The following is a 27,152-nucleotide window of genomic DNA, read 5'->3' on the forward strand; positions in this document are numbered from 1 at the left end:
GTCATAGTGAAGATTTATGATCGCTCATTTTTAGGACTATTTTTTTAATGCCTGGCTGGTGATCGACTGACACACCCTCCGAGATCGACCGGTAGATCGCGATCGACGTAATGAGCACCCCTGGACTAGATGTTTAACTTACCACCATCCCACTGACACCAGCATGAAAATGTGTGTGTGCTGTTGCATCTCTCCATCTGTCTCTTTTCCTCCATCTCCCGTTCACCCCCACCCACAGTCCCACACACCCGAACTCCACCCAGCCCCCCATCTCCATCCCCGCCGCTTCAGACCCCTCCTCCCTTCCTCGCTGTCCTCTTAGCCTATATGTGGGTCGCCCAATCGTCTGCACCGCTCCACCGCCATTCATCCCTCAGAACTGCACCAGCGGCCCAGTGTCCACAAGCCTCCCTCATTTTGGGAAGACGTCCCAAATCGTATCGAACCACAGACCGTTGATCAGGACGTACCACGGTTCTATTTACAAAGAGAACGGACACAAAAGGTTGCACTTTAAGAACGTGAACCAAAGACGGTGGTAGAAAGGGAGTAGCTGTGAGCAGGGAGAGGACTAGAAGCACTGGTGTCAGGACTTGGAGTCGGGGTCAACAATGAGAGCAGGATGCAGATAATGGGTATGCGTTTAGGGTGACCGCAAGGAAGGCTGATGGGGGAGGGTCGGAGAAGAGTAGCTTTGTTAACATTTTTAAGTTGGGTCATAGTAACAACTGTGAGAAGTGGTGCCTAGCCAGAGTACTCATGTTCAGTCCTGCTTTTGTGCACTCTGAGTCTGACTGACATTCCTCGAAAGAAAACTGGCAGCGTTCGTACGTGGTAAGTCAGCGAGGGCCTTATCACAGCCGGCGTTAGTCCCAGAGAGTCGGCATAAGGCAGTCTGCAACAAGTTCACAGTAGCATTTCAACGGTTTTTTTCCCCCCCGAGATATTCAGAGATGCTACCTCAGTAGAAGCATTTAAGTCCAATAGTGAAACAAGTGGTTAGAGTGTCCGCCCTGTGAGTTCAAACCCCGGCCGAGTCATACCAAAGACTATAAAAATGGGAGCCGTTACCTCCCTGCTTGGCACTCAGCATCAAGGGTTGGAATTGGGGATTAAATCACCAAAAATGATTCACCACCGCTGCTGCTCACTGCTCCCCTCACCTCCCAGGGGGTGATCAAGGGTGATGGGTCAAATGCAGAGAATAATTTCGCCACACCTAGTGTGTGTGTGTGTGACAATCATTGGCACTTTGACTTTAACTTAAAACGCATTTGTATACTCTAGCCTTTGAATAGACCCCCCCTTTAGACCAGTTGATCTGCCGTCTCTTTTCTGCTCTGCCCTCCCTCTCTTTCGTGGAGAAGTTATCAGGTGACCGCGGAGGAGGCGCTAGCTGTTCAAAGTCGGGACCCGGGGTGGACCACTCCTCTGTGCATCAGTTGGGGACGTCTCTGCGCTGCTGACTTGTCTCCACTCAAGATGATCCCCTGCTGGCCCCACTATGGACTAGACTCTCACTATTATGTTAGATCCACTATGGACTGGACTCTCACTATTATGTTAGATCCACTATGGACTGGACTCTCACTATTATGTTAGATCCACTATGGACTGGACTCTCACTATTATGTTAGATCCACTATGGACTGGACTCTCACTATTATGTTAGATCCACTATGGACTAGACTCTCACTATTATGTTAGATCCACTATGGACTGGACTCTCACTATTATGTTAGATCCACTATGGACTGGACTCTCACACTATTATGTTAGATCCACTATGGACTAGACTTCACTATTATGTTAGATCCACTATGGACTGGACTCTCACTATTATGTTAGATCCACTATGGACTGGACTCTCACTATTATGTTAGATCCACTATGGACTGGACTCTCACACTATTATGTTAGATCCACTATGGACTAGACTTCACTATTATGTTAGATCCACTATGGACTGTACTCTCACAATATTATGCTAGATCCACTATGGACTAGACTCTCACACTATTATGTTTGATCCACTATGGACTAGACTCTCACACTATTATGCTAGATCCACTATGGACTGGACTCTCACACTATTATGTTAGATCCACTATGGACTAGACTCTCACAATATTATGTTAGATCCACTATGGACTGGACTCTCACTTTTATGTTAGATCCACTATGGACTGGACTCTCACTTTTATGTTAGATTAACTATGGACTGGACTCTCACAATATTATGCTAGATCCACTATGGACTGGACTCTCACTATTATGTTAAATCCACTATGGACTGGACTCTCACAATATTATGCTAGATCCACTATGGACTGGACTCACACTATTATGTTAAATCCACTATGGACTGGACTCTCACTATTATGTTAGATCCACTATGGACTGGACTCTCACTATTATGTTAGATCCACTATGGACTGGACTCTCACAATATTATGTTAGATCCACTATGGACTGGACTCTCACTATTATGTTAGATCCACTATGGACTAGACTTCACTATTATGTTAGATCCACTATGGACTAGACTCTCACTATTATGTTAGATCCACTATGGACTAGACTTCACTATTATGTTAGATCCACTATGGACTGGACTTTCACACTATTATGTTAGATCCACTATGGACTGGACTCTCACACTATTATGTTAGATCCACTATGGACTGGACTCTCACACTATTATGTTAAATCCACTATGGACTGGACTCTCACACTATTATGTTAGATCCACTATGGACTGGACTCTCACACTATTATGTTAGATCCACTATGGACTGGACTCTCACACTATTATGTTAAATCCACTATGGACTGAACTCTCACACTATTATGTTAGATCCACTATGGACTGGACTCTCACTATTATGTTAGATCCACTATGGACTGGACTCTCACACTATTATGTTAAATCCACTATGGACTGGACTCTCACACTATTATGTTAGATCCACTATGGACTGGACTCTCACACTATTATGTTAGATCCACTATGGACTGGACTCTCACACTATTATGTTAAATCCACTATGGACTGAACTCTCACACTATTATGTTAGATCCACTATGGACTGGACTCTCACTATTATGTTAGATCCACTATGGACTGGACTCTCACACTATTATGTTAAATCCACTATGGACTGGACTCTCACACTATTATGTTAGATCCACTATGGACTGGACTCTCACACTATTATGTTAGATCCACTATGGACTGGACTCTCACACTATTATGTTAAATCCACTATGGACTGGACTCTCACACTATTATGTTAGATCCACTATGGACTGGACTCTCACACTATTATGTTAGATCCACTATGGACTGGACTCTCACACTATTATGTTAGATCCACTATGGACTGGACTCTCACACTATTATGTTAAATCCACTATGGACTGGACTCTCACACTATTATGTTAGATCCACTATGGACTGAACTCTCACACTATTATGTTAGATCCACTATGGACTGGACTCTCACTATTATGTTAAATGTCTACTTTTTAACACAAGAGTGAAAGTGATATTACGATGTTTCCGGTTCTGAGGCACTAAACCCCCCACAGATACATTTCCTAACTGGGTTTTTTTCACTGTTTAAATGAAAAGTGATATTTCCCATTTAGTCTTGTGTGTGAAGAGCATAAGAGAGAAATATTCTCCTGCGATATATTGTAAGACATATATTGTGCTAAAGACAGGAATATGCAAATGCAATTTTCTGGTGAGAATATTGCATTGTAACTAAACAATATCATCCAGGGAGCATCTTAATTCTTGTCTATCATGCTTTTCACCAGAGTGCCAAAGACTACATATACTGTACACTGATTTTTTAAATTACATTTTTTTTTGTATCCCAGCTGACCATTTAGTTTACAACTAAAATGTGATCTCAATCATACCATATCAGTATGTGGAATTAAATGATGGAATGGATTAAGCAAAGCAATCAAACAATGTACTAATATGATCCACTTCAAGAAACTATTCAAACTTAAAGTGTTTACAAAGTACAAAGAAGAAGAACCATTGTATGCATGCATGTGTGATGCATCATGTTGTATGCATGCATGTGTGATGTATCATGTTGTATGCATGCATGTGTTCTGTATCATGTTGTATGCGTGCATGTGTGATGTATCATGTTGTATGCATGCATGTGTGATGCATCATGTTGTATGCATGCATGTGTGATGTATCATGTTGTATGCATGCATGTGTGATGCATCATGTTGTATACATGCATGTGTGATGTATCATGTTGTATGCGTGCATGTGTGATGCATCATGTTGTATGCATGCATGTGTGATGCATCATGTTGTATGCATGCATGTGTGATGTATCATGTTGTATGCATGCATGTGTGATGTATCATGTTGTATGCGTGCATGTGTGATGTATCATGTTGTATGCATGCATGTGTGATGTATCATGTTGTATGCATGCATGTGTGATGTATCATGTTGTATGCATGCATGTGTGATGTATCATGTTGTATGCATGCATGTGTGATGCATCATGTTGTATACATGCATGTGTGATGTATCATGTTGTATGCATGCATGTGTGATGCATCATGTTGTATACATGCATGTGTGATGTATCATGTTGTATGCATGCATGTGTGATGTATCATGTTGTATGCATGCATGTGTGATGTATCATGTTGTATGCATGCATGTGTGATGCATCATGTTGAATGCTTGCATGTGTGATGTATCATGTTGTATGCATGCATTTGTTATGTATTATGTTGTATGCATGCATGTGTTACAGTAACGCGTTACTTTGTAACGCGTTACTGTAACGCCGTTAGTTTCAGCGGTAACTAGTAGTCTAACGCGTTATTTTTTATATTCAGTAACTCAGTTACTGTTACTACATGATGCGTTACTGCGTTATTTGACATTATTTATGTAGTATCGGCTTGAAACAGAAGATCCGAGTGTGTTTTATTGGAGCGCTGCGGTGTCGTCCTTCTGATTCTTCTTGTGTCACGAGCCGGAGAAGAGAGACGTGCGCTCTGTGTGTGTCTGGGTGTGGGTGTAGGGAGGGTATGGGGAAGGGGAAGGGAGGAGGGGGCGTATTTCTGTTTACTTACAACCATACTTGCCAACCTTGAGACCTCCAATTTCGGGAGGTGTGGGGGTGGGGGTGGGGGGTTGTGGTTGGGGGGGTGGTTAAGAGGGGAGGAGTATATTGACAGCTAGAATTCACCAAGTCAAGTATTTCATTATATATATATATATATATATATATATATATATATATATATATATATATATATATATATATATATATATATATATATATATATATATATATATATATATATACATCCTGAAAATATGCAAACTGTGTTTAGATAATTGATACTTCAAACTTGCATAAATAAATATTAAGGAATATAACATAACTTGGCTTCTGAGAGCTTCAAAATGTAATGAATAAAATGTTAAAGTTGTTGATAAACAAGCAATTATTTTAATAATTAAATATGGTCATTTTAAATGAATTATTATGATCATTTAAAATTAATTATTTCAAATATGTTTATTTTAATGTATAATTCTATGGCTGAGTGTAATAAGGAGTCAGAAAAAATACAAATAAAAATATAATTAATTTTGATGTTTTTAGCAAAATATAGTAAAAAATTGTATTTTTTTTTTTTAATTAATATATATATTTATTTTTAGGTAAGATAAACATAATAATACAATTTATCTGTAGTCTGGATGATTTAGTTCTTGTCACCCTGTTGTCCTCCCGTCATGAAAAAAGGCTGTCCTCACTCAGGTCGCATGGAGCTGGAGGGGGCGTGGCCTCCAGCTCCGGCTGAAAATCGGGAGATTTTCGGGAGAATATTTGTCCCGGGAGATTTTCGGGAGAGGCGCTGAATTTCGGGAGTCTCCTGGAAAATTCGGGAGGGTTGGCAAGTATGCTTACAACACATCATGGCTGAGCCACAGTCGAGTTTCTTAACATGGAGATATTCTCACTACTTTTCTTTTGTCGAGCACAAAGAAAAAAAACATTTTAGTCAAATGTAAGTTGTGTCTTGGATCAAAGATCCCATCTACTGCCCAAAACAGCAATTCAAATCTGCTGAAACAGCTACAAAAGCAACATGCTTCGACGAAGCTAGTAAAGAGAGACATGACTACGATGCCACTTCAATTAGGCTTTGTGTATGTCATGTGTGCCTTCCTTGGGTGAAGCCAGGTTTACAGCTATGTTGTTATTATGCTGTTTGTTACTTATGTATGTTATGTTGCAGCTATTTAAAAATAGTTTTGTCAATTTGTTCTGGCCTGAAATAAATTGGCCCTTTGAAACATATCTTTGTCTTTGTGTGTTGTATGTAGAGCACATTGCTTAGCAGATCAACACATTGTATTATTCTCCAGTGCAATAACAGTACTGAAATGAAGACTAAAAGGGCATTGATGGGAGCTTTAAAAAAAAAGAAGTAACTAAATAGTTACTTTTCACAGTAACGCATTACTTTTTGGTGTAGGAAACTAAGTTACTTTTGAAAAAAAGTAACTAGTAACTGTAAATAGTTACTGGTTTTCAGTAACCAACCCAACACTGATCATGTTGTATGCATGCATGTTCCAAATAAACAATTGTGAGTTTAGTGTGTAGAGCAGGAGATGAAGATGGACTCACAAGGCACGGCGTGGCGGTAGAGGTTGTCTCGGATAATCTGCTGCAGTTCGTGGTCAGGCGAAGACTTCTGGAAGCGCTGGCTTAGATAGTGCTTCAGGTCTTTGTTCAGCTTATTTCCTGTTTTTGGTGGACACAAATGGGAAAACATGTGATAACGGCCTTACAACCCCATAGAGCCACGGTATCGGCACGGTATCTTATAAGTAGACGCAGCATTGGCTGCTGTGACGCGAGAAATTGGGCCGCCATCTTGAAGTGGTGATGAGGAGCCGGCGAGCAGCCTAAAACTGACAGTTGACAGGTAGAAAACAAAGATGGTGTTCAGCGTTTCCCTGCTCAAATGAGCGGACTGTTGGAAATAGGAATCGGGGGGATTACTTTCCACAAGTAAGATTTAACATTAAAGTATTTTGTGAAAAGAAACATATGAAATGTTCTATTTTGTCTTCATTATTTTGTCAGAATGCACCAGAATGCTTCATTTGTATGTGGAAATCACAAATAAATCTTCTGGGGGAGGATGACCCCCCCTGCAGGGGTTTGCTTTACAATTTTTCAGCCCCACCTAAAACAAAATTCACCAGCCGCCCCTGATTATGATGGTGGGGGAATAAGTCTTCAAGTAACAATATTCAAATACTAACATTGTTGGGTAAGACAGAATTTGGTTTTATTCTGAATCCAGTGAAACAGATTGCTGGTTTTAGCTGATATAAAGACTTACAGAGATGTATTTGGTAGACGCTTTTATCCAAAGCGACATACATGAAAAATACATATAAAACATTCACTGTAAACATGATCATTTAAGGGAAGTGTCAGAATAATTGCATCTAAGTTATCACAAAACTTTGTGTTGCCATTAGTTCCCGGCGAGAAGACAAAAGCTGTCTTTGATCCTACCAAGAAAAAGGCTTGTAAAACTCCACTGTGTAGGATGGGAAGCAACATGAAGTTGTTCTGTTTCCACAGAAAGATTTTGTCTTGACCCGAGAAGGCGAACTTTTCTTTGAACCGTTTTACAACCTTTTCTTTGAACTGCTTGTAATCAAAGGCGATGGCTGTTTACGACCCCCCGTCCCTTTAGAAACAGCTGATGCCATGTAATCAGGGAAAAGTCCAAATAAAAGAGGAGGCGTACAATCTTTCGTCAGGAGCGTAGTGACACTGTACAAGGGTACAGATATACGCGTTTCTCCTCACTGAGCCAAATTTAATTCTGTCTCTGTCTGATTCCTTGCTTCTTGTCTTGTTTAATAGATGCCATCAGTGTTTGAACCTGACAGGAAGAATGTAAGACAAAATATCAATACAAAGTGTCAAGACAGAATAATCTCTCTGCTGCTGCAGCAATAGAGATACAGTCTATAGATCCTTAAGATATATAGATATCACATTGTTTATGTAGGATAAACGCATGTATATATAACCTAATCATATTGTTTCTTCAACTTAAAAATAGCTGACCGTTTTTTCCCCCCTTCTCTGGGATTATATTCCCAGTTTTGATCTCAGACATCTGGTCACGAATATTCTATTACTGTTAAGCAAACTATGAATAATAAAACACGCCAAAACATGTGTCCGTTATCATGGCTACACGTATGACAAAAAAAGCGCCTAAAAATCAGTGGTTTTCAGTGAGGTAAAATGAATTAAATGCGCTGACAGTTCACTGCTCCTGCCAAATGAATTGCACTGAGTGGAGCGGATCACCACTCCAAGATGGCGGCCCCGCGTCTCGTCAGCGCCAGTAGGCAGTAGCGCTCCATGCTGCGTCTAGGGATGTCCCGATCCGATATTTGGATCGGATCGGCTGCCGATATTTGCCAAAAATTGCGTATCGGCAAGGCATGGGAAAATGCCGATCCAGATCCAGTTTAAAAAAAAACTCCGGTCCGTGTTTTCCAACGCACCGATTTAAATAATACATTCCACTTTTCTGATGCTCCGTAATTTCCGTTCCGCATTTTCCAGCACACCTTCAACACATCCACAGGTCTGTGGATTCTCACGCAGTTGCTTTTAGCTGCTGGCATTACACGACAGGCTCTTCTCACTCTTTCCTGTGTCTCCCTCTCACAGACAGCAAGTGCACCTTCTTACACACGTCACATACTGTCACGACATACGTCACATACGTATACGTCCTCCCCGAGCAGAGAGGTAGCAGCATGGCTAACGTTAGCTGTGATGCTAGCGCAGCCGTGCGAGCAACGCTCCCTCTAAGGTGCTCGCCTGTGCAATTGCGCACTGTTTAAGCGTCCTCTGCGCATAGCAAATCTATGCCACGCACAAAATCTAATAAAAAAATAAGCGCATAACAATTTTTGACACACGGACACGACAGAGACAACAGTTTTCGTCATCATTGTTCAAATATTGTAACGTCTGTCGAGACGCTTATCTCCATTCGGTGCCACACGTCCACACCATCAAAATGGCGAGGCAAAAATTTCCACATCAACACCGTATGAAAAAATTAGTGATTTTTTTAGTTGTGATTTCCTTCTCTGCATGAAAGTTTAAAAGTAGCATATATTAATGCAGTATGAAGAAGAATGTTTTAATGTACACATGCAAGCCTTGAAAGAAAATGTTGAAAATCAAGACTACATTTCCTGCAAATGGGTGCATTTCTACCCTATATTTTAACTTTAGATTTATTCTCATATCAAACTCTTTTGGCTGTCTTTTTGACACTTACCCTCCACACCCCGGATTATAAATAATGTAAATAATTCAATGTGATTATCTTGTGTGATGACTGTATTATGATGTTAGTATATATCTGATAGTATATATCTGTATCATGAATCAATTTAAGTGGACCCCGACTTAAGCAAGTTGAAAAACCTATTGGGGTGTTACCATTTAGTGGTCAATTGTACGGAATATGTACTTCACTGTGCAACCTACTAATAAAAGTCTCAATCAATCAATCAAAACACATAGAATCATCATACTGCTGTGATTATATGCATCAAGTGTTCATTCAAGGCTAAGGCAAAATATGGAGATATATATTGTGTATCGCAATATGGCCTTAAAATATCGCAATATTAAAAAAAGGCCATATCGCCCAGCCCTAGTTGAATGATGCCATTTCTGTTTGTCATGTATAATTGTGTCTATTTTGTGTTTATCCTTGAGTAAACAGGTCAGTTTCTTGTTACCAACCATTGTGTATTATTCAAACTCCCCTAATTCAGCTGGCTAGTTGTTATCAAGAGTACTAAAACCCTTTTCAACATGATTCTGACAACTAAGTAGGCTAAATAACTTTAAACTTTATTACATGCTCGGATAGGCCAGTATCGGTCAGTATCGGTATCGGATCGGAAATGCAAAAACAATATCGGTATCGGATCGGAAGTGCAAAAACCTGGATCGGGACATCCCTAGCTGCGTCTACTTATAAGATGTCTATGAGTACAACCCATTTATTTATCACTGTTCAAATCAACACTCTGGAGCCAAAAAAACGGAACAAACAAGTGGATTTAGCGGCCACAACAAAGCGAGGTGCTAAACGTGCACTGCACACACGTGCCATCGCCACTTAAGAGGAGGCAGCTGGTTGCACAATCGGCCTGTGCGGCCTGCCAGATAGCTGACCGCTAGCATTACCGCTAGCACCGGGAATCAGCGGTCCTACCGCTCGGCCATCTGGACCTCGGATACACATTAGCCGACTGGATGGCGACAACCTAGGTGCGTGCGAGGGTTCCTTCTTAAACGTGTCATTACGGCAAATGGCCACATTACCGGGCCGTGCCAAACATGTGCGAACAAAAACAAACAGCATGATAACATGAATAATAGAATGGGGATGGAAAGGAGAGGCATTTACATAATTTACCTAATGAATATTATGCAGCATGGTCTAAATATAAACTCAATGACAACAGGCTCTGGGGAAATCCACACATGATATCATTTTTCATACAAATGTTTGTCATCCATGCATTTGCTGCCGAGGCCTCTTTTTTTTGTTTTGTTTTCCTGGGCAAACCTGCGAGTCATAAAGGCCCTGGATTCTGTTTCCATGGAAACTGTGCGTATGTGCTTGTGTGTTTAATAACATGATAGATAGTACATAGTGCTGCAATGTGCTTGGAAGACCAGCTGTAGCTTTTAGACAGTACAACACAACGTCTCGTTTACTAATCCCAGCTTTATGGAGAAGATACAGTCCTGGTCAAAAGTTGACATACACTTATAAAGAACATGATGTCATGGCTGTCTTGAGTTTCTAATCATTTAAATGTTTTTCTGTGATAGAGTGATTGGAGCACATTAGACATGCGCGGTTTGCGGGCACAACCGCAGAGTCCGCGGATTATCCGCGGATCGGGCGGATGAAATTAAAAAAAATTAGATTTTAAATACCGTATTTTCCGCACCATAAGCCGCCCTGGGTTATAAGCCGCGCCTTCAATGAACGGCATATTTCAAAACTTTGTCCACCTATAAGCCGCCCCGTGTTGTAAGCCGCATCTAACTGCGCTAAAGGAATGTCAAAAAAACAGTCAGATAGGTCAGTCAAACTTTAATAATATATTAAAAACCAGCGTGATGTGGGCGCGCATGGAGTCGTACATCAACATGGACGGAGCTGCGTGAAAAAAGCCACCCGGCCTCTTCGCGTAAACTTACCTTAACCACTCGCTCATCTTTTCTTCATCCATCCCTTCGAGTTAGCTTTTATGATGACGCCGGCTGGAAAGGTCTCTTTTGGCAAGGTCTTCCTTTTGAATATCACCATGGGTGGAAGTTTCTGGCCATTAGCATGGCAAGCTAGAACCACAGTGAAGGATGACTTCTCATTCCCTGTGGTGCGAATATTCACCGTACGTGCTCCCGTTGTATCCACAGTGCGGTTCACAGGAATATCAAAAGTCAGTGGAACCTCGTCCATGTTGATAATGTTCTCTGGCCGGATCTTTTTTTCAGCTATCTTGTTTTTACAATATGCACGGAAAGTAGCCAGCTTTTCTTGAAAGTCTTTAGGCAGTTGCTGTGAAATAGTAGTCCGTGTGCGGATGGAGAGATTGCGTCTTTTCATGAACCGGAAACCTGTTGCTTAGTAGGAGCCATTTTGTGGTCTTTACAGATGTAAACACACAAAGGAAATGAAACGTAATATCCGCGCGCTTCTTCTTCTTCTACGCGGGCGGGTGGTTGCTTACAGTAGAAGAAGAAGCGCTTCCTGTTCTATGGGGGCGGGTGCTTACCTTGGCGGTTGCTTGCGTAGAAGAAGAAGCACTTCCTCTTCTACGGGGAAAAAAGATGGCGGCTGTTTACCGTAGTTGTGAGACCGAAACTTTATGAAAATGAAACTTAATATTAATCCATATATAAAGCGCACCGTGTTATAAGCCGCACTGTCAGCTTTTGAGTAAATTTGTGGTTTTTAGGTGCGGCTAATAGTGCGGAAAATACGGTAGATTCAGGCGGGTGGCAGTTAAACCAATTCGGAAATATATATACATAGTTAAATGTTGTTACCCACATACGAAAAACGAGCAGGCACCTGTAGCATATGCCACAACAGAAGAAGAAAAAAAGAAGAGATGGACACTTTTACGGAGCGGAGAAGGGACGCCTCGCCAGGGTCCGGGACCGAGGCCCCTTCCCCCGAGAGGGCCCCACCGGGAGCCGTAGCTGAGGCGATCCGCGAGAAGGGCCCGACGCACGTCCAGGGTCACCACCGCACCGACACCCCGCCTCGTCCGCCTTCGCCGCGGCCGGCGTCACGCGCAGCAGGTAAGCAGCTTACCTGCCCGCCACCCCCGTGGCCGGGGGCTCGTAACAGGGGTCACTCCGCGCGCTCCGCCCGCGCAGCTTACCTGCCCGCCACCCCTGTTGCCGGGGGCGCGTAACAGGGGTCACTCCGCGCGCAGTGCGCTCACGAAAGGGGTGGGGCTCACCCTGGTTGATATAGACAGCAGGGCGGTGGCCATGGAAGTTGGAACCCGCTAAGGAGTGTGTAACAACCCACCTGCCAAATCAACTAGCCCTGAAAATGGATGGCGCTGGAGCGTCGGGCCCATACCCGGCCGTCGCCGGCAGCGAGACGCGCTTGGAGGTGCGCTCAGCGCGGCTCCCATATGATTGCGCACTGGTGTGCGTCTGGGTCGTGACAGCGTGGCACGCGAATGTCTGTGCTGCATTGGATCAGTCTCCTTTCTTTAACAGGAAAAAGCTTTATAACCTCACTAATGCCTTGCATCGTCTATATTAGATATATAACAACGGGCGGGTGCGGGCGGGTGCGGTTCTGATCAAATGTTAGATCGGGTGGATGGCGGATGGTTGACGACTTTCTGATGCGGTTGCGGATGAAATAATTGCCTATCCGCGCATCTCTAGAGCACATACTTGTTGGTCACAAAAAACATTCATAAAGTTTAGTTCTTTTATGAATTTATTATGGGTCTACTGCAGGGGTCGGCAACCTTAACCAGTCAAAGAGCCATTTTGACCAGTTTCACAAATTATAGATAACAATGGGAGCCACAAAATTTTTTTGAAATTTAAAATTAAATAACACTGCATACAAAGTTTTTTTTTTTGCTTTGTGCTATGTAAAAACCAGGGGTCTCAGACACGCTGCCCACACCTTAATATGGAATTTGAATGCTGGTGCGGCACGCGGGTTTTATATGAATGGCGCTATTCGGCATCATGCGTGCCGTAATAGTACAGCATATAGCACCCACTACAACCAGCATGCCTGATAAGCCACGCGTTGTATGGGGCTTCCGCTTGCTCATGTAAGTGACAGCAAGGCATACTTGGTCAAAAACCACAAAGGTTACACTGACGGTGGCGGTATAAAAAAAAACTTTAACACTCTTCCTAATAATGCGCCACACTGTGAACCCACACCAAACAAGAATAACAAACACATTTCGGGGGAACATCCGCACCGTAACACAACATAAACACAACAGGACAAATACCCAGAATCCCATGCAGCCCTAACTCTTCCGGGATACATTATACACCCCCGCTACCAAACCCCGCCCACCTCAACCGACGCACAGGGGGGGGTGTATAATGTAGCTCGGAGCAGCATCTCCTCATCCGTGGCTCAATGATGCAATAACAACGCCGGAAATGTGTATCCTGAAAAAACGTCAGACCGGAACCCTCTAGTAACTAAAGTTCTGTAGGTTGGGGCGGCATGGCGTAGTGGGTAGAGCAACCGTGCCAGAAACCTGAGGGTTGCAGGTTCGCTCCCCGCCTGTTACCATCCAAAAAATCGCTGCCGTTGTGTCCTTGGGCGGGACACTTCACCCTTTGCCCCCGGTGCCGCTCACACCGGTGAATTGAATGATAGGTGGTGGTCGGAGGGGCCGTCGGCGCAAATTGCAGCCACGCTTCCGTCAGTCTACCCCAGGGCAGCTGTGGCTATGAAAGTAGCTTACCACCACCAGGTGTGAATGATTGATGGGTTCTACATGTAAAGCGACTTTGGGTACTTAGAAAAGCGCTATATAAATCCCAGGTATTAATTAATTATTAATTAATTATGTAAACTCACTACAGTTTTTAGTGTATATTGTTGCGTTCCGGAAGAGTTAGTGCTGCATGGGATTCTGGGTATTTGTTCTGTTGTGTTAAGGTGCAGATGTTCTCCCGAAATGTGTTTGTCATTCTTGTTTGGTTTTGGTTCAAAGTGTGGCGCATTATTAGTAAGAGTGTTAATATGGTCAGCGTCAGTGTAACCTGTGTGGCTGTTGACCAAGTATGCCTTGCTGTCACGTACGTGTGCAAACAGAAGATGCATACTGTATAACAAGTGGTTGGGCTGGCACGCTGTTAATACAGATTGTAGAGGGCGCCAAATGCTGTACCATCATGGCACGCCCTTATTATAACTGTAAGGGTGAAAATCGGTGAATATTAATCCCGGGAGTTTTCTGCGAGAGGCACTGAAATCCGAGAAGTCTCCCGGGAAAATCGGGGGGTTCGGCAAGTAAGCTGCTGAGCCGCAACATAGTGATCAAAGAGCCGCATGCGGCTCCGGAGCCGCGGGTTGCCGATCCCTGGTCTACTGAAAATGTGAGCAAATGTGCTGGGTCAAAAGTATACATACAGCAATGTTAATATTTGCTTACATGTCCCTTGGCAAGTTTTTTGGTAGCCATCCACAAGCTTCTGCTTGAATTTTTGACCACTCCTCTTGACAAAATTGGTGCAGTTCAGCTAAATGTGTTGCTTTTCTGACATGGACTTGTTTCTCCAGCATTGTCCACACGTTTAAGTCCGGACTTTGGGAAGGTCATTCTAAAACCTTCATTCTAGTCTATTTTAGCCATTCCTTTACCACTTTTAACTGTCAGGACGAGGGGTTTTTCGCAGCTTACTGCGAGATTTGTTCTCCCGGGATGCAATCGGACTATACCTGGACAAGGCTTGAAGGTAGGAACATTATTTAATCTTGACTTTCAAAAAAGAAGAGGCAAACAAAAGGCGTACAAGGCGAAGGCACAACTTAGCGAAGGAAACAAAAACGTGAACTATGGACATGAAACAAAAACTCGCAAACTGTGGCATGAATAAACAAAACTTACTTGGCAAGGCATGGAACGAGCAGTATAAACAAAGCAAATGCATGAATACAAACATGAAACCATCAGCATGAACTATGGCATGAAACAAGTCATGACGGCGTGGCGAAGTTGGTAGAGTGGCCGTGCCAGCAATCGGAGGGTTGCTGGTTACTGGGGTTCAATCCCCACCTTCTACCATCCTAGTCACGTCCGTTGTGTCCTTGGGCAAGACACTTCACCCCTTGCTCCTGATGGCTGCTGGTTAGCGCCTTGCATGGCAGCTCCCGCCATCAGTGTGTGAATGTGTGTGTGAATGGGTGAATGCGGAAATAGTGTCAAAGCGCTTTGAGTACCTTGTAGGTAGAAAAGCGCTATACAAGTATAACCCATTTATCATTTATAACAGAGCAATGTCGCCAGACCGACGAACTGGCAACCACAGGCTTAAATAATACTCTCCTGATTAAAGCAGGTGCGTGTCCCGAACAAATGAGGCAGGTGAAACTAATGAGTCGCCATGGTGACAAAATAAACAAGGAAGCGCAAACAGGAACTAAAAGAGTCCAAAAACTAACAAAAACTAACAAAACTCATGATCCAGACCACAGATCATGACATTAACATGTGTTTGGGGTCATTGTCCAACCGCGCCCAAGACCCAACCTCCGGACTGATGATTTTAGCTTGTCCTGAAGAATTTGGAGATAATCCTTCCCTTTCATTGTCCCATTTACTCTCTGTAAAGCACCAGTTCCATTGGCAGCAAAACAGGCCCAGAGCATAATACTACCACCACCATGCTTGACGGTAGGTTTGGTGTTCCTGGGATTAAAGGCCTGCCCTTTTCTCCTCCAAACATATTTGATTGATTGATTGAAACTTTTATTAGTAGATTGCACAGTGAAGTACATATTCCGTACAATTGACCACTAAATGGTAACACCCGAATAAGTTTTTCAACTTGTTTAAGTCGGGGTCCACGTTAATCAATTCATGGTACAAATATATACTATCAGCATAATACAGTCATCACACAAGATAATCATCAGAGTACCGTATTTTTCGGAGTATAAGTCGCACCGGCCGAAAATGCACAATAAAGAAGGAAAAAAACATATATAAGTCGCACTGGAGTATAAGTCGCATTTTTTGGGGAAATGTATTTGATTAAAGCCAACACCAAGAATAGACATCTGAAAGGCAATTTAAAATAAATAAAGAATAGTGAACAACAGGCTGAATAAGTGTACGTTATATGAGGCATAAATAACCAACTGGTATGTTAACGTAACATATTATGGTAAGAGTCATTCAAATAACTATAACATATAGAACATGCTATACGTTTACCAAACAATCTGTCACTCCTAATCGCTAAATCCCATGAAATCTTATACGTCTAGTCTCTTACGTGAATGAGATCAATGATATTATTTGATATTTTACGCTAATGTGTTAATCATTTCACACATAAGTCGCTCCTGGGTATAAGTCGCACCCCTGGCCAAACTATAAAAAAAACTGCGACTTATAGTCCGAAAAATACGGTATATACATTGAATTATTTACATTATTTACAATCCGGGGAGGTGGGATGTGGTGGGGGGAGGGTGTTAGTCTATTGCTGGGTATTGTGGCCAAACAGCTGCATTTTTGTTTCATCTGACCACATAATTTTCCTCCAGAAGGTCTTATCTTTGTCCATGTGATGTCAGATGAAACAAAAATGGAGCTGTTTGGCCACAATACCCAGCAATATGTTTGGAGGAGAAAAGGTGAGGCCTTTAATCCCAGGAACATTATGCCTACCGTCAAGCATGGTGGTGGTAGTATTATGCTCTGGGCCTGTTTTGCTGCCAATGGAACTGGTGCTTTACAGAGAGTAAATGGGACAATGAAAAAAGGAGGATTACCTCCAAATTCTTCAGGACAACCTAAAATCATTAGCCCGGAGGTTGGGTCTTGGGCGCAGTTGGGTGTTCCAACAGGACAATGACCCCAAACACACGTCAAAAGTGGTAAAGGAATGGCTAAATCAGGCTAGAATTAAGGTTTTAGAATGGCCTTCCCAAAGCCCTGACTTAAATGTAAGGACAATGCTGAAGAAACAAGTCCCTGTCAAATTTAGCTGAACTGCACCAATTTTGTCAAGAGGAGTGGTCAAAAATTCAACTGGAAGCTTGTGGATGGCTACCAAAAGAGCCCTATTGCAGGTAAACTTGCCAAGGGACATGTAAGCAAATATTAACATTGCTGTATGTATACTTTTGACCCAGCACATTTGCTCACATTTTCATAATAAATTCATAAAAGAAGCAAACTTCATGAATGTTTTTTGTGACCAACAAGTATGTGCTCCAATCACTCTATCACACAAAAATAAGAGTTGTAGAAATGATTGTGAACTCAAGACAGCCATGACATGATGTTCTTTACAAGTGTATGTAAACTTTTGACCACGTTTGTATAAAAACAAATGGTAGTAAAGATGGAACTTGTTTTTAAACGACCACTACAGTTTCATTGGTATTCTTCTCCGGTTTAAAGGTTACTAGGAGAGAGAGAGAGAGAGAGAGAGAGCAAGAAAAGGTTGTGTCTCCGCCCCACGGCCCAAACTCCTCCTGAGGAGGAAACCCTGGTCCTGGCAGCGTCCCATCCAGACAAATCACTGTGCTGTAATCCTCACGACGGGTCGTAGGGAAGCGTTCAGGCACATGACACGCATCCCTACATGCACTTGTACATAGCAGTTACTGGAGAGCATTGTGCAGTAATCCACCAATAAAATCTGTCTGACAACATTTAAAAAATGTTGCATTAGAACTTAATTATTTTAAGTGATGTCACCTGACAACAGAGATTAAGGCTTGAGTCTTCAGCCATTTGAGCGTCCAAATACTGTATTTTTCGGACTATAAGGCGCACTTAAAAATCTTTCATTTTCTCAAAAATCGACAGTGCGCCTTATAACCCGGTGCGCCTAATGTACGGCATAATTCTGGTTGACATACATGTATACATATACAAAATTTGGCCAGGGGCGGAAAACAGACAGCATGAAAATTGACTATATATATATATATATATATATATATATATATATATATATATATATATATATATATATATATACATACATACACATACAGGTAAAAGCCAGTAAATTAGAATATTTTGAAAAACTTGATTTATTTCAGTAATAGCATTCAAAAGGTGTAACTTGTACATTATATTTATTCATTGCACACAGACTGATGCATTCAAATGTTTATTTCATTTAATTGTGATGATTTGAAGTGGCAACAAATGAAAATCCAAAATTCCGTGTGTCACAAAATTAGAATATTACTTAAGGCTAATACAAAAAAGGGATTTTTAGAAATGTTGGCCAACTGAAAAGTATGAAAATGAAAAATATGAGCATGTACAATACTCAATACTTGGTTGGAGCTCCTTTTGCCTCAATTACTGCGTTAATGCGGCGTGGCATGGAGTCGATGTGTTTCTGGCACTGCTCAGGTGTTATGAGAGCCCAGGTTGCTCTGATAGTGGCCTTCAACTCTTCTGCGTTTTTGGGTCTGGCATTCTGCATCTTCCTTTTCACAATACCCCACAGATTTTCTATGGGGCTAAGGTCAGGGGAGTTGGCGGGCCAATTTAGAACAGAAATACCATGGTCCGTAAACCAGGCACGGGTAGATTTTGCGCTGTGTGCAGGCGCCAAGTCCTGTTGGAACTTGAAATCTCCATCTCCATAGAGCAGGTCAGCAGCAGGAAGCATGAAGTGCTCTAAAACTTGCTGGTAGACTGCTGCGTTGACCCTGGATCTCAGGAAACAGAGTGGACCGACACCAGCAGATGACATGGCACCCCAAACCATCACTGATGGTGGAAACTTTACACTAGACTTCAGGCAACGTGGATCCTGTGCCTCTCCTGTCTTCCTCCAGACTCCAAAGGAAATGCAAAATTTGCATGGTTGGGTGATGGTTTGGGGTGCCATGTCATCTGCTGGTGTCGGTCCACTCTGTTTCCTGAGATCCAGGGTCAACGCAGCCGTCTACCAGCAAGTTTTAGAGCACTTCATGCTTCCTGCTGCTGACCTGCTCTATGGAGATGGAGATTTCAAGTTCCAACAGGACTTGGCGCCTGCACACAGCGCAAAATCTACCCGTGCCTGGTTTACGGACCATGGTATTTCTGTTCTAAATTGGCCCGCCAACTCCCCTGACCTTAGCCCCATAGAAAATCTGTGGGGTATTGTGAAAAGGAAGATGCAGAATGCCAGACCCAAATACGCAGAAGAGTTGAAGGCCACTATCAGAGCAACCTGGGCTCTCATAACACCTGAGCAGTGCCAGAAACTCATCGACTCCATGCCACGCCGCATTAACGCAGTAATTGAGGCAAAAGGAGCTCCAACCAAGTATTGAGTATTGTACATGCTCATATTTTTCATTTTCATACTTTTCAGTTGGCCAACATTTCTAAAAATCCCTTTTTTGTATTAGCCTTAAGTAATATTCTAATTTTGTGACACACGGAATTTTGGATTTTCATTTGTTGCCACTTCAAATCATCAAAATTAAATGAAATAAACATTTGAATGCATCAGTCTGTGTGCAATGAATAAATATAATGTACAAGTTACACCTTTTGAATGCAATTACTGAAATAAATCAAGTTTTTCAAAATATTCTAATTTACTGGCTTTTACCTGTATATATTAGTCAATTTGCATGCAGTCTGCTTTCCGCCCCTGGCCAAATTTCTTTAAGTCCAATGCGGCCCCCCATTTAAAAAGTTTGGAACCCCTGGTCTAGAAGCAACATGTCTTCCTTCACTCATTATTTTCTCAGTGTGCACAATTAATTACAGTAGCTACGTTGCTCAGACAGTAATGTGTTTACACAAATTTAGATTGGGGTATGACATTTCTAAACGGGGAAATACGTTAATGTCTCTTGTATTCATGTCAACAATTAATCTAGCTAGTGTAAACTGGTTTATGAGTTTATCAAATTGCAGATATCACGGTTTTTGGATTATTTAAAGAACAAAACGTGTTACTACCCATCGGGAGTATTACCGTGGTTATTCATTAATAATGTTTAGCGTTACATACCACATTAAATTATGATGACTGAGCTCGCGAGTTTATTTTAACTGGATTAAAAGAAGTCAGGCACTAAAGAGAACCTCTGGCTCTACCAAATAACCAACCCACCTAAATCCTTTTGTCAATAGAAAATGAAATAAGACCTTCAACCGCAACACACCTGTAGTACATTTCCATAAGATTCCGGGAGCAGGTTTTGTAATACATGAGAGAACTTAAGTGAAAAAAGAAGGCTAAGAACAAAAAGCCCAGTCAGACAAAACGTGAGTAGGATTTTTTGACACAGATTGAATGTGAGAATTTCTTCCAGTTCACAGGAATGTCCGATTGTAAGTGCCAAGACTCTGCCGCTCTTCCCCTCTCACATTCACCAAGCCCAGGCTCCACATGGCACCAGACACTCTTTCTTCCTAATTGGACGCACTTAAGGAAACACAGCCACCAGCCAAAACCCTCCGCTGGAAGTTGACGTGTGAATTTACACCATGAAAATACTAACTTTATCCAAACTCAACACGCCATTCGTGGGGGTCTGGTGGAAACTGAGGTCTAGAAATGGTTTCTGCGGATTAGGAAACAGTAAGAATTTACCGCTTGTGTGTGCCCTTCATCCTTCGAACAAGTCCTTGCATTGTGAGACTGAATATTCCAGAAACTATTTCAACTGTTACTTGTTTGTATGAAAAACTCAAACTGTGTTAGCAGGAGAGACAAAAATGCGGATTCAGGTAGACTAGGGGTCGGCAACCCAAATTGTCGAAAGAGCCGTATTGGACCAAAAATACAAAAAAAATATGTCTCGAGCCGCAACTCATGATGGCAACACATGATGTGTCTATATTAGCCTACTATCAAAACTCCAAAGTGTCGCAGGCTGACGCAAATATTTGTTCACAGAAAAGTTGACATTTTAATATTTATTTTACACATTTTTACAACATTGGAAAACATTAGTGTTGGAATAATTGTTTCTAAATTATCACAAAAATGTTGTGTTACATTGAGGGTCTGGTGAGAAGACAAAAGCTGTCTTTGAAACCTACCAAGAGTAAGGCTCGTAAAACTCCACTGTGTAAGGGGGTGGGGGGGAAGCAAGATGAAGGTGTTCCTGTGTTCTTTCATGTATGGTAATCAACAGAAAGATATTGTTCTAACCCAAGGACTTCAAAGCGGAAAGAAGACAGGATCTTCCCAATTTCCAGACGACCTCTTTTTGAACCTCCTTTTTGAACTGGTTTACGAACGTCTTTTTTAAATATTTTATGGACATCTTTTTGAACTATTTTACGAACTCTTTTTGAACTGACCTTTTCTGTGAACTTTTTGCGACCTTTGTCCTTTGGAAACAGCGGTGGCCATGTGGTCGGGGAGGGTCCAAAATAAAAGAAGGAGGCGTGCAATCTTTTGGCAGAGCGTGCTGAGATACTGCGCAAGTGTACAGTGTACGACTCTCCTCAATATTGAGTCCAAATTAAATTCTGTCTCTGTTTAATTTTTTGCCTCTTGTCTTGTTTAATAGATGTCATCAGTGTTTGAACCTGACAATTAGTAAAATGGAGGCTTATCAGAGGGTGAGAAAACTCCTGGAAACTACTGGCTTAGAATGACCAAGTTAAAGGAAACGGCAGGGTGTCTTCTTCTCATGATTTTATTACAATCTTTGCAAACCGGGTAATGTTTGCTGTGGTCTGGAACAACATGGCACACACACGAATATCAGAAATGCAGCCAATATTACATACAGATAATGTGTCATGAGACATACATATATAATATAATAACATAATAATTCAAATACACACAGAACATAAGTAAAGGAAATTAAATGAGCTCAAATATACCTACAAATGAGGCATAATGATGCAATATGTACATACAGCTAGCCTAAATAGCATGTTAGCATCGATTAGCTTGCATTCATGCACTGACCAAATGTGCCTGATTAGCACTTCAAGAAGTCAATAACATCAACAAAGCTCACATTTGTGCATTCACACACAGTATAAAGCATTTGGTGGGCAAAATGAGATAAAGAAGGAGTGGCAACCTACTCAGTGGCCTAGTGGTTAGAGAGTCCGCCCTGAGATCGGTAGGTTGTGAGTTCAAAACCCGGCCGAGTCATACCAAAGACTATAAAAATGGGACCCATTACCTCCCTGCTTGGCACTCAGCATCAAGGGTTGGAATTGGGGGTTAAATCACCAAAAATGATTCCCGGGCGTGGCACCGCTGCTGCTCACTGCTCCCCTCACCTCCCATGGGGTGATCAAGGGTGATGGGTCAAATGCAGAGGACAAATTTCACCACACTTAGTGTGTGTGTGACTATCATTGGTACTTTAACTTAACATAAAACACGTCTTTCTGTGGCACCATCGGAGAAAGTTGTACATGTAAACAAACTATGGTGTGTTCAAGGACCGCTGAAATTAGTAAGACAAAACGGCGCTTGCCAAACACTCTCATCGGTGAAGCATGTGAAACATAAACAGTGGGATTTCAAACAATTAGGAAGGTTTGTGTCATGTTTCTTCTCCTACAGAAAATATATTAAAACAAAAAATATATATTCTTTCCCCTTATCTTTTTCTATTTTTAAATTTTTTTTGAAAAAGCCTCCAGGGAACTACTTAAGCCATGAGCCCCGAAGTAGGCCAACTTAAAAAAATCCATGGCGATATTTAAACACGTGTTTGATCAAATCCAAGAGAAGCTCTTTACCTTGGAATTACTTTTCATAGAATACGTTGACATTTTTAAAAGGTTTTCAAGGAAAAGGCTTTTATTGTTGTTGTTGTGTCCGGTAAAAGTGGCTTTCAAAAGAAGGGTATGGTCAGAAAACAAGCTTCGTCGTTGATGGGATTGCAACCCCGCTCCTCTAATTTGTCTTGGTTTAAAACGATGAAGTGTGCCAAGCTAAGTCAAGACTAATCAACTCTTAAGCGAAGACCTCATCCAGGACTCTAGTTAATCAGATAATCAGGGCTAATCACCACTGAATTGATTCAACTAGTAGTGGCCATGTCCGGTTAACATTGTACGTCCACATCACTCAGATCAGGCTTAACCATATGTTCACATTATCTGAGATCTCATGTGACCCCTGACCAGTGACCACTTAAACCCTGTGTTTACCTTTTTAATCATTACCATTTATATCTCTTTTGGCTTTTTGACTACACACATATCTGAAAAACCCATCCATAGTTACATTTCCTAACATGTTTTTTGTCTCTTCTTCCTTCTGCAAGGACGTAATTGCATTTAACTCAATAAGTTAATGGCATTTCTTTGTTTTGTGGTTTTTATTCATCAACTTTGCATTCAAATGTAGCTCGATTTGTCTACAGTTGTGTTAAACTTTTTACACTATTTTCTATTGCTATTTTGGCACTTTAACAGGGAATTTATCGCAGGGGTCGGCAACCTTTACCAGTCAAAGAGCCATTTTGACCAGTTTCACAAACAATGAGAGCCACAAAAAATTTTTGAAATTTAAAATGAAATAACACTGCTCACATAAAGTTTTTTTTTGCTTTATGCTATACCGTATTTTCCGCACCATAAGGCGCCCTGGGTTATAAGCCGCGCCTTCAATGAACGGCATATTTCAAAACTTTGTCCACCTATAAGCCGCCCCGTGTTGTAAGCCGCATCTAACTGCGCTAAAGGAATGTCAAAAAAACAGTCAAATAGGTCAGTCAAACTTTAATAATATATTAAAACCAGCGTGATGTGGGCGCGCATGGAGTCGTATATCAACATGGACGAAGCTGCGTGAAAAAAGCCACCCGGCCTCTTCGCGTAAACTTAAACTTCCCTTAACCACTCGCTCATCTTTTCTTCATCCATCCCTTCGAGTTAGCTTTTATGATGACGCCGGCTGGAAAGGTCTCTTTTGGCAAGGTCTTCCTTTTGAATATCACCATGGGTGGACGTTTCTGGTCATTAGCATGGCAAGCTAGAACCACAGTGAAGGATGACTTCTCATTCCCTGTGGTGCGAATATTCACCGTACGTGCTCCCGTTGTATCCACAGTGCGGTTCACAGGAATATCAGTTGCTGTGAAATAGTAATCCGTGTGCGGATGGAGAGATTGCGTCTTTTCATGAACCGGATCCCTGTCGTTTAGTAGGAGCCATTTTGTGGTCTTTACAGATGTAAACACACAAAGGAAATGAACCGTACGGTAATATCCGCGCGCTTTTTCTTCTTCTACGCGGGCGGGTGGTTGCTTACAGTAGAAGAAGAAGCGCTTCCTGTTCTATGGGGGCGGGTGCTTACCTTGGCGGTTGCTTGCGTAGAAGAAGAAGCGCTTCCTGTTCTACCGGGAAAAAAGATGGCGGCTGTTTACCGTAGTTACGAGACCGAAACTTTATGAAAATGAATCTTAATATTTATCCATATATAAAGCGCACCGGGTTATAAGGCGCACTGTCAGCTTTTGAGAAAATGTGTGGTTTTTAGGTGCGCCTTATAGTGCGGAAAATACGGTATATAAACCAAGGGTCTCAAACACGCTGCCCACACCTTAATATGGAATTTGAATGCTGGTGCGGCACGCGGGTTTTTAATCAAGGTCAAGGTCAAGGTTCAACTTTATTGCCCCCGCGGGGAAATTTGTCTTAGGCACAGTGCATCATTGCTTTCTTAACATACCCAAAAACAACAGAACAAAAACACAAGCACAGACACAACCACAACCATACAACTAACATTTAAACATCAGAACATGGAGCTTGATAGACATAGGTGGCACTTTGATGTAGGCATAAAATCTACAGTATGGAGATAAAGATAAAGTACCAATGTGCATTGCACTAGAGCTCATGGATAAAGTGCTGTGTGCTAAAGTGCTATGTGCTAAAAAAAGTGCTAACCTATGTATTAAAATTCTATTGCACATTGTTGGTCAGCTTAATGGAGGCTGGGACAAATGATAATTTAAGGCGGTTAAATTTGCATAGTGGGACCCGGAGTCTTCTCCCTGATGGCAGGGTTCCATATTCAGGAAAGAGTGGATGTTGTGAGTTGGAAATAATTTCCTTAGCTTTTTTCCTAACTGCCTGCTCATAGATGCTCTGTATAGGCTCATATTCTTTCCTCCCTACGATTTTCATTGCCGTTTTATGCATGCCGGCCAGTTTGCTTTTTAGCTTAACGGTTAGGTTGCCAAACCATGAGGTGATCCCGTATCTAATGATGCTCTCTACAATGGCACGGTAGAAAATCATCATGATGCGGCTGCTTACGCCGTACAATCTTAATCTTCGCAAAAAATATAGCCTCTGTTGCAGTCTATTGCACAGTTTGTCAATATGTGTCTTCTAGTAGAGAAGATTATCAATATGAACCCCTAAATATTTATATGAGGACACCTGGGTGATTTCCTGATTTTTGATGACCACTGGCTCATGGTCAGTCACTTTCCTCGGATCCAAAACCATTTCCTGTGTCTTGGTCACATTTAAAATAATAATAATGAATGGCGCTTGTCAGCGTCATGCGTGCTGTGGTGGTACAGTATATAGCGCCCACTACAGCCTGATCAGCCACACTTTATATGGGACTTCCACTTGCTCACGTATGTGACAGCAAGGCATACTTGGTCAACAACCACACAGGTCACACTGACGGTGGCGGTATAAAAAAAACTTTAACACTCTTACTAATAATGCGCCACACTGTGAACCCACACCAAACAAGAATGACAAACACATTTCGGGAGAACATCTGCACCGTAACACAACATAAACACAACAGGACAAATACCCAGAATCCCATGCAGCCCTAACTCTTCCGGGATACATTATACACCCACGCTACCAAACCCCGCAAAACTCAACCGACGCACAGAGAGTGGGGTCTGGGGGTTGATGTGTGAGGGAGCAGGGTTGGGTGGTGTATAATGTAGCCCGGAAGAGTCAGGGCTGCATGGGATTCTGGGTATTTGTTCTGTTGTGTTTATGTTGTGTTAAGGTGCAGATGTTCTCCCGAAATGTGTTTGTCATTCTTGTTTGGTTTTGGTTCAAAGTGTGGCGCATTATTAGGAAGAGTGTTAAAGTTGTTTTATATGGTCACCGTCAGTGTAACCTGTGTGGCTGTTGACCAAGTATGCCTTGCTGTCATGTCCGTGTGCAAGCAGAAGATGCACACTGCATAACAAGTGATTGGGCTGGCACGTTGTTAATACAGATTGTAGAGGGCGCCAAATGCTGTACCATCATGGCACGCCCTTATTGTAACTGTAAGGGTTAAAATCGGTAAATATTAATCCCGGGAGTTTTCTGCGAGAGGCACTGAAATCTGGAAGTCTCCCGGGAAAATCGGGGGGTTCGGCAAGTAAGCTGCTGAGCCGCATCAGAGTGATCAAGAGTGAGCCGCGGGTTGCCGACCCCTGGTCTATCGCTTGGGTAGGGTTGTACCGATACCAAGATTTTGGTACCGGTACCAAAATGTATTTTGAAATATTGATTCTTTTCTAAATAAAGGGTACCACAAAAATGGCCTTATTGGCGTTATTTTAACAAAAAATCTTATGTTACATTATTTATTATTTATTAATGTATTATTATTGCAATTTAGTCCTTAAATAAAATAGTGAACATACTAGACAACTTGTCTTTTAGTAGTAAGTAAACGAACAAAGGCTCCTAATTTGTCTGCAGACGTATAAAGTAACATATTGTGTCATTTTTCATTCTATTATTTTGTAAAAATGATCAAAGACAAGCTGTAAAAATTCATTATTAATCCACTTGTTCA

At 41.9% G+C, this 27,152-nt stretch overlaps 1 protein-coding gene across 5 annotated transcripts in view; it reads right to left on the reverse strand.

Moving 5' to 3' along the window:
* magi1b (membrane associated guanylate kinase, WW and PDZ domain containing 1b) overlaps positions 1–27,152 on the reverse strand; it is a 497,598-nt gene that overhangs the window by 287,698 nt on the left and 182,748 nt on the right. For all 5 annotated transcript variants that reach the window (XM_061932500.1, XM_061932501.1, XM_061932499.1 and 2 more), the window contains exon 2: positions 6,705–6,821. In XM_061932500.1, coding sequence (XP_061788484.1) covers positions 6,705–6,821 — 117 coding nt within the window. The remainder of the gene's footprint in view (positions 1–6,704; positions 6,822–27,152) is intronic.

Source organism: Nerophis lumbriciformis, linkage group LG38, assembly GCF_033978685.3.
Source record: "Nerophis lumbriciformis linkage group LG38, RoL_Nlum_v2.1, whole genome shotgun sequence".
In the NCBI taxonomy this organism is placed as follows: domain Eukaryota; kingdom Metazoa; phylum Chordata; class Actinopteri; order Syngnathiformes; family Syngnathidae; genus Nerophis; species Nerophis lumbriciformis.